The 7,847-nt window shown below is 36.9% G+C and overlaps 1 protein-coding gene across 1 annotated transcript; it reads left to right on the forward strand.

Moving 5' to 3' along the window:
• Window positions 1–1,552: 1,552 nt before the first annotated feature.
• On the forward strand, window positions 1,553–7,375 carry LOC107775567 (uncharacterized). The gene is made up of 4 exons (XM_016595318.2): window positions 1,553–1,909; window positions 1,984–2,299; window positions 6,146–6,305; window positions 6,659–7,375. The coding sequence occupies exons 1-4, from the start codon at window positions 1,730–1,732 to the stop codon at window positions 7,125–7,127; spliced, it is 1,125 nt and encodes a 374-aa protein (XP_016450804.2). The 5' UTR covers window positions 1,553–1,729; the 3' UTR covers window positions 7,128–7,375.
• Window positions 7,376–7,847: the final 472 nt, after the last annotated feature.

Consider the following 7,847-nt stretch of genomic DNA (forward strand, 5'->3'; position numbering starts at 1 on the left):
TTAGTAAGTTGAGAATTATTTGGGACATTTGTGTAAGTTTTCCTAAATTACATATGTTAGATCTTAAAAATTCATGAAACTTACAAAAAAAGGAATTCTATGGAGACGTTACAGCGTTGCTCAAAGTATCATAATTATTAATCTGGTGACCAGGAAAGAAAAATTAACAGAAAAAGGAAGGCCAAACAGGTGTACGGCCCCATAAACTTGGCTTCAGTTTCCATTTTGATACTTTAACTTAGCGTTTTTCCTATTGAACACTTCAACCCAAATCTATGTATGCTTATTAAACACAAAAGCTGACATGGCAAGAGAGCTGTATTTCACCCCCTCTTACGCGCGTGAATTTAATGGTTTTGAGATCATGTTTTTTTTTTGTTTAAATCAAAATTGACTTTTTTAAAAGAAGAACAACAACAACAATAAATTTTATTGCCGGAATTAATGTAGATCGCCGGAATAATTTTATTGCCGAAATAAATTTTATCAAGGTTTTAACATTTACACACCGACCACGAAATCAGTAATAGACAGAACACGAACGAATCTCCGATACCACAACGATGGAAGACCAGAAATGGTAATAAATGTCGCCGATTTTAATGGTAGCCGCCGAAATATTAAATGTCCGGTTACTTCTTTCAGTTCTGCTCTTTTATCAGTTAAAACAACAATAAAATAGAATAATAGAGATAAAAGGAGGAAAGGAAATGAGCAATGGCCGGTGGTTGCTAGAATCGCCGGTGTTCCCCGACAATAGTTGCAGCACCATTTGGATAACTATAAGATATGCTTAAGTTTGCAATACCATTAAGCAAATTATTTTGATCCTCAGGTTCCATTTCGAGTCCTCCACTGCCAAAAAAATCATCGTCCAAATCCTCCACCTGCGTCGGTAATCCGCTAAGATCAAAATCATCCATTAAACCTGCTAGTAGCTCGTCTTTATCACCTGGGAAGCAAGAACCCGACTAGGCTTGGCTCAACCTCTTCTAACGGATCTTTAATTTTATCTTCCACTCGGCGATGGGATTCCATGGAATGTAAAAAGAAAAGGGGTGGTTGGGAAGAAGGTGACGGTGAGAGGGGGTGTTTAAAATAAATATTTTTTGTTTTCAAAACTTCTTTTTGACTATTTGGGCTCAAATGACACGTGTCTCCCTCTTATTTGTCATTTTGCTAAGTCATTCATGTGTAAATTACATGCACCTGTAAAGTGTTTAATAGATCACTTTATATAATATTAAAGTGTTCAATAGGAAAAATACCATATTAAAGTTTCAAAATGAAAACTGAAACCAAGTTTAAGGGACCGTACACCTATTTGGCCAAAAAGGAAACTTCTATTTTGGTTTTGGGAGAACTAAAATTTCAAGCAGAGCGGAAAACCTGAAAATTGAAAGGCCACATTTACATGAAAATTGAAAGTTAGCAACTTGTTACTTTGTTAATTAATTTCCTGAAAGAGATTTCACAAAAATATCCGGAAAAAAAAAAGTTTCTCCAAAAATCATTTAATTATTTATCTAAGAACTTTCCTACCTACAATTTAAGCTAGAACAGGAAAATAAAAATAAAAAAGAAAAAATCAACACCAGCGGCTTCTCTCTTTCACACATACACAAAGTCGCATACCCAGAAAAAAAGAAACAATTTTTGTGTTGCAGAAGTTAAGGTAAAGCTTCCATAATTCACACAATACACAGAGCCTCCATTAATCATTCAATTCATGGCATCCTCTGCTATTTTCCACTTTCTTCCATCATCATCTTCTTCCTTGACTTCTCTTTCCTTCAGAAACAGCAGAACCCATCTTTCTCAAACCCCAAATTTTTACAAACCCCTTTTAGTAAAAGCTTCTACTTCTGTCAATTTTTCTTCCCCCTCCAAATCACCTACATTGACAAAGGTAAGACTTAAAATTAGTGAAACTGTTTATCTCAAAATCAATTTTTTGAATTTTTTCATATTTTGTTTTTGCAGAATAATAACTGGCTATGGAAATACAAGGACAATTCTGTGAATATTTATTACGAGGAACACGATAAGGGAAGCGATGAGCCTTGTAAGAACGTTTTGCTGATTCCTACTATTTCAGATGTTAGTACTGTGGAGGAATGGAGATCAGTGGCTAAAGACATTGCTGGACGAAGTGGTAAAGTTAATTACAGAACTACCATTGTAGATTGGCCTGGTTTAGGCTACTCTGATAGACCCAAGCTTGATTACAATGCTGATGTCATGGAAAAATTCTTGGTCGACTTCATTAATGCTCCTAATAGTCCAGTGAACAATTCGGGTAAGCTAAAAGAGCCTTCTTGATATATTTTCTGGATAAATTAGAGTACAATTTCTAATTTTGCACTCTTTGCATAAACTATTGATATAGTGAAATTAATCTGTTTGTCTGTGGACATAGGCCAAATCATATATATTATGGTATCACTATTTTTGTTGTTGTTGTTGTTGTTGTTGATGTCATATGTTGTTGTTCTACATAAATCAAGAGTACTACAGAAATTTCTTTGGAGTTAAATCGTTAGGTACTCTCTTGGGAAGAAGATCCAAGGAGCGATTCTCAAGGAAATGTAGCCAAACTCTAGGTGTAAATCCAGAAATAGAGATGTTGAACTTATATACTAGGACATATTCCCAAAAAATTTGTGAAGCTGGTAAAAATGAATGAACTGGAGAAGAGACCACAACAATGATCAAGATGTTGCCGAGACTAGTGTTACTAAAGAGAAGGATAACACCAATCTTCTTTTTGTGATGGATGATTGTGCTTGATCGGATGATGAATGAATAATAGATATAGGTTGTTCTTACTATATGTCTCCTTATTGATACTGGTTTAGCCAATATGAACCTGTTAGTAGCGTCAAAATTTTTCTGGGAAACAACATCCCAACCAAAACTATTACGGATTAATATGGTGAGAATATTGACGAGAGTTTGACATATTTTCGGACCCAACGAAAGATTTCATCTATCTGGATACCCTTGATTCTAATAGGTGCAAGTTTTCGGCCAAAGGTTGTGTGATGGTCATGAAGGAGGACTTATTCATGATGAAGGCCAGAAAAGTCGAAAGTTTAATTATTTTATAACGTACCCGTGTTATATGAATTGCTGCAGGCTTTTCTTCTATACCTGATTATGAAATTATAACATTGGGATATATGAGGTTCAGACATATGAGCACGAAGGGGCTAATTATGTTGACCAAATGTGAACTTCTTTGCGAGCAAATTACAAGAAAGGTAGAGCTTTGCGAGCTGTGCATCTGAAAATCAAGGGAGTCCTAATTTTAGTATTAGTATTCATAAAACAAAAGGTATGCTAGACCACATCGGAGACCTGCAAGTGTTTCATGTAAAGGTAGAACGCAATATTTGCTAACCTTTTATATGATTGCTCAACAGGAAAAGAAAAGTTTACGTATATCTTCAGAAACACTAATATGAAGCTCTGGACACTTTTAAGAAGTGAAAGACCTTAATTGAGAAGTCTGGGAAGCAATCAAAAGGCTTTGATCCATTAATTTTGTGTAAGTGATTTCAATAAATGCCATGAGGATCATGAAATTGGCAGACACGTAATGCTATAAAAGTTTATAACAGAGTGACGTTGTTGAACACATTAATATAACCTAATTGGAGAAAGAAAGGTGTATGCTGTCAAATGTTCGTCTGCAAAGGTTTCTGAGCTAAAAGCTGTCTTTATAGCATATTACTTGGTGAACTGCTTACTGTTCACGGGTGTTGAGTTCAAAACTTAAAGAGGTATGGTTTGGTCTATCGGGATTATTCAAATTTGAAAACCTTGGTTGTCCTGCTTAGATGGATGTTAGCGGAGGAAAGCTAGAACCAAGAACCAAAAATTGTAGTTTCTTTGGTTATGTATTTTGGGGTGGGAGGGCTGACGAGCGCAAAACACAACACGAAATTTATGCTTGCTAGTCAAAGATAGTGTAGTTAAGTGATCGTCTCCACAGGAAATGGATTTAAACAGTGTTCGAATAATCTTTAGTTAATTACTATCCAAGAAAATTAATACTTGATTCAATGATTATCAACTACGATTAGCTACTAAAAATTAAGCAATTAATAATTGATTACGGAAGACACGGTTACAACAACAACAAACCCAGTTTGATCTCATAAATGGGGTCTGGGGAGGGAGGGTAGTGTGTACGCAGACCTTACCCCTAGCTCATAAAGATAGAGAGGTTGTTTCCGATAGACCCTCGGCTCAAGGAACATTGAAGATAAAGCAACGAAGTAGCAAAGAATATTAGCAGCAATGTAACATGGTAACGGGAGTGAATGCCACAACATGCATAATAAAGAACAATAAATAGGAAATTACAAAGATAGTCCTAGTACTACTGGTCGGCCTAGGAGGAACACATTACGGAAGACACGGTTGAGCAACAAAAAAATATCAATGAGGGAAATAAGGGTAATTGACTAGACAGGTACACGACAATTGACTCGGGATCCAATTCTTGAATTTGTTCACTCTATAATACTGTTGATTCTCACGAATTCAACGGATAATTAGATTACACTTGAAGTTAATGTTCCTCTTTCGATTAAACATTAATTTCAGTAATTAATCCAATTGAATCACAGTGAACAATTGCAACAAATAAAATGACGGTTTTAGTCTTAAGGGTAACTTCTCACGAATATTTTCCTATTTTCTAGTTCAATTAATAATTCAAGAGGCTTTTTCGATTACCTAGTTGAATCACTAATTTAAACTAGAGCATAAGATGTAAAGAAATTCAATATAAAGCTTCTCTTCCGATTAAGCAAAATAATAAATAACTTCACAATACGATTTAAAACTCCATCAATTAATTCAAACAATTGTCAAGAATCTAATCCCTAATCAAGTTGTCAATACACCATATCTGTCAACACTCTAAGGGAAATTACTCCATAGCAATGGAAAAAGTCATCTCAATAAGGTTTAAAAACATAGAAAACATCAATGCTAATAATTCGATACAAACTCCCGTATTGCACCGATTGTTGGTTGAAATCTTGATGAATTCTTGTGTCTTCTTGCCTTAGTTGTTTCTCAATTCTTTTGTAGGTCAAAAGTCCCTTCAAAAACGTATTTTTGGTGTATTTATACCATGTAGAAGTGGACCCGGACAAAACTACCCCTTTCAAGCTGAAACAGAAAAATACGCTGGGAAAATTGCACAGGCGCGCCGCGCCGCGCCTCGCGTCGCACCATGCGGCGCGCTTGTGGGAATTATCAGAGGCTTGTCAATTTTGTTAGCAGGCGCATTATACACTGCCGCACCACGTCTCGCGGCGCCCCATGCGGTGCGGTAGTGCTTATTTCTTAGAGTAATATCTTTCTTCTACTTTATGACATCCCGACTTGGTCCTCGACCCCCGAACGCGATCCCGGCTTAATTTCTTGGGCTTTACTCAGATGTCAAAGCTCCAATTTGTTCGATTCAGCTCCAAATTAACTTCTTACCTCAGAATCACTTCCTGCAAGGCATAAAACACGTAATAAGTGTAATTCATTGCAGTAATTAGAGTGTAAAACGCGCTAAATCATGAGTTTCTAGCCTACCATCAAGGGCATAGCTTGCGGTGTCCTGGTCCTATATCTCCAATTTTGTTAAGATTAGAAATGTTATGTTAGTTTTGCTAAATCTCTTAAGGTGACCCGGAGCGGGGTTCATCTATTGCCTTTTGAGACCTATCAGGTAGATAGTTTATCAAAGAAAGTGGAGATTGAAGTTTACAATCCACAGCTTTCATGAACAGCAAAAGGGGTCGTCAGTTGGGGTGACCAGTGCCAGGGGGTTGTCCATTGCACCGAGAAACTTGTAAAGTAACATGGACACATCCAAAGCGCCGTGAGCCATAATTGGAAATGGAAAGTAGGCCATCCTATATCTACTGTTTTCCCCTCCCTCGTTCTGCTGCTAACTCTCTGTTTTTTTTTTTTTTTTTTTTTTGTGTGTGTGTGTGTGCTTGTGAGATGTTTCAGTTTTGTTTGCTCTCTGCATCTGGAAATGATGTTCCAAGTTCCTTTATTTTGGTAAAGATATCTCATCTTACATTTTCTTGGAAGTTCTCTTGTTAATAATTTCAAATGAATAAATTAGATAAGGACTTGGTGGTGTTCGGAGGAGGACATGCTGCTACAATAGCAGTTCGTGCTGCAAAGAAGGGCTTGGTGAAGCCAACAGCGATTGCTGCTATTGCTCCCACCTGGGCTGGTCCACTTCCTATTGTTTTTGGAAGAGATTCCAGCATGGAAACGAGGTACGCATAGATCTTTCCTTCCGTTGCACTTTTCTTGACCTTTTTATTTAACTAAGAGCTCTGCAGCTTGCTAAATAATACCCATTGCAGGGCTAGGTCCAATATAGAGAACAAAAGGACTACAAGATTCGGAAGTTTTAAGCAGACATTAATTCAGTTTTTGTAGGAAAGAAGCAAATGACATGAGAGTCTCCTGCATAGTAATGCATTGGATAACACAATCAGCAATCCACCTTTCAAAATATGAAATTTTCATCCGAAAAAAATAACAATAGTATTCAAGATTTTCACCGTATTTGCAGAAATGATATTACCCTACTTCGTGATTGATATTTCCTTCTCATTTTCTACAGGTATGGTCTCCTTAGAGGGACCTTAAGGGCCCCTGCTGTTGGTTGGATGATGTATAATGTACTTGTCAGCAATGAGAAATCAATACAATCACAATATAAGTCCCATGTTTATTCAGATCCCGAAAAGGTAACTCCAGATATCATCGAGAGCCGATACGCACTCACAAAGCGGCAAGGTGCTCGCTATGTGCCTGCTGCTTTCTTGACTGGTTTGCTTGACCCGGTAAAGTCCAGGGAAGAATTTGTCCAACTATTTGCTGAGTTAGAGGGTAGGATACCAGTTCTAGTTCTGGCAACAGCAGGTTCTCCGAAGAGGTCAAAAGCAGAGATGGAAGCACTTATGGAGGCCAAAGGGGTGAGCAAGTATATCGAAGTGCCAGGTGCTCTCCTTCCCCAGGAAGAGTATCCTGAAATAGTTGCAGAACAGCTTTACAGGTTTCTGCAAGAGAAGTTTGAGCTTCAGGCTTAAAAATGGTTATCAGCTCAAGACCTAAGTAGTCAAAGGTACAGAATTTTCCCATGGGCAACAGTGAGGTTAAGTGGTTAAATTTGAAAGTATGAGATGACACTGGAAGTGGCTTTATATATGATAATTCAGGTGATTAATGTATGAATTTTTATCTATATTGATAGAGGTTTTCCTTCTCTTAAACCAGACCTAGAATCACAGAAAGTTGAGTGCTAAACCGATTTATGACAAACGATGTTCTTATTCAATTTGCTGCTATGGCAGTTTTATAGTTTTTTTTAATTTATTATTACAGATATATTGGTTATTTAGCTGCTCTTCATGGCTTTCTATGAGGAGCTGAATGTTACATTGATCTTTTGGTTCATCATACCATCGAGGTCAATTTTGATATTTAGCAGGTCAGTTTGACTTGAATTGAAAATGCTGAATGAATGTGACTTAGGTGATTGCTAAATATAATTTTACCAAAAAAATATGATAGCTTCTTTGATCATATTGTATTTGTTTAACCTGGAGAAATTCCAGCAATGCTTGTAGAACTGAGATTACAGGTTCTGTGCGACTGTAACTTTGATCGGTAGGACTGTTGTGACACTTAACCTAAGGATGGTTGCATAAATATTTGCTGATAAGTGAGTGGCAGTGTACTTGGCCATACTTGTAATGATAAATACTTGCTGATAAGTAAGTGCTAACATGAAAATTTACCAGAAAGAT

Source organism: Nicotiana tabacum, chromosome 4, assembly GCF_000715075.1.
Source record: "Nicotiana tabacum cultivar K326 chromosome 4, ASM71507v2, whole genome shotgun sequence".
Classification (NCBI taxonomy): domain Eukaryota; kingdom Viridiplantae; phylum Streptophyta; class Magnoliopsida; order Solanales; family Solanaceae; genus Nicotiana; species Nicotiana tabacum.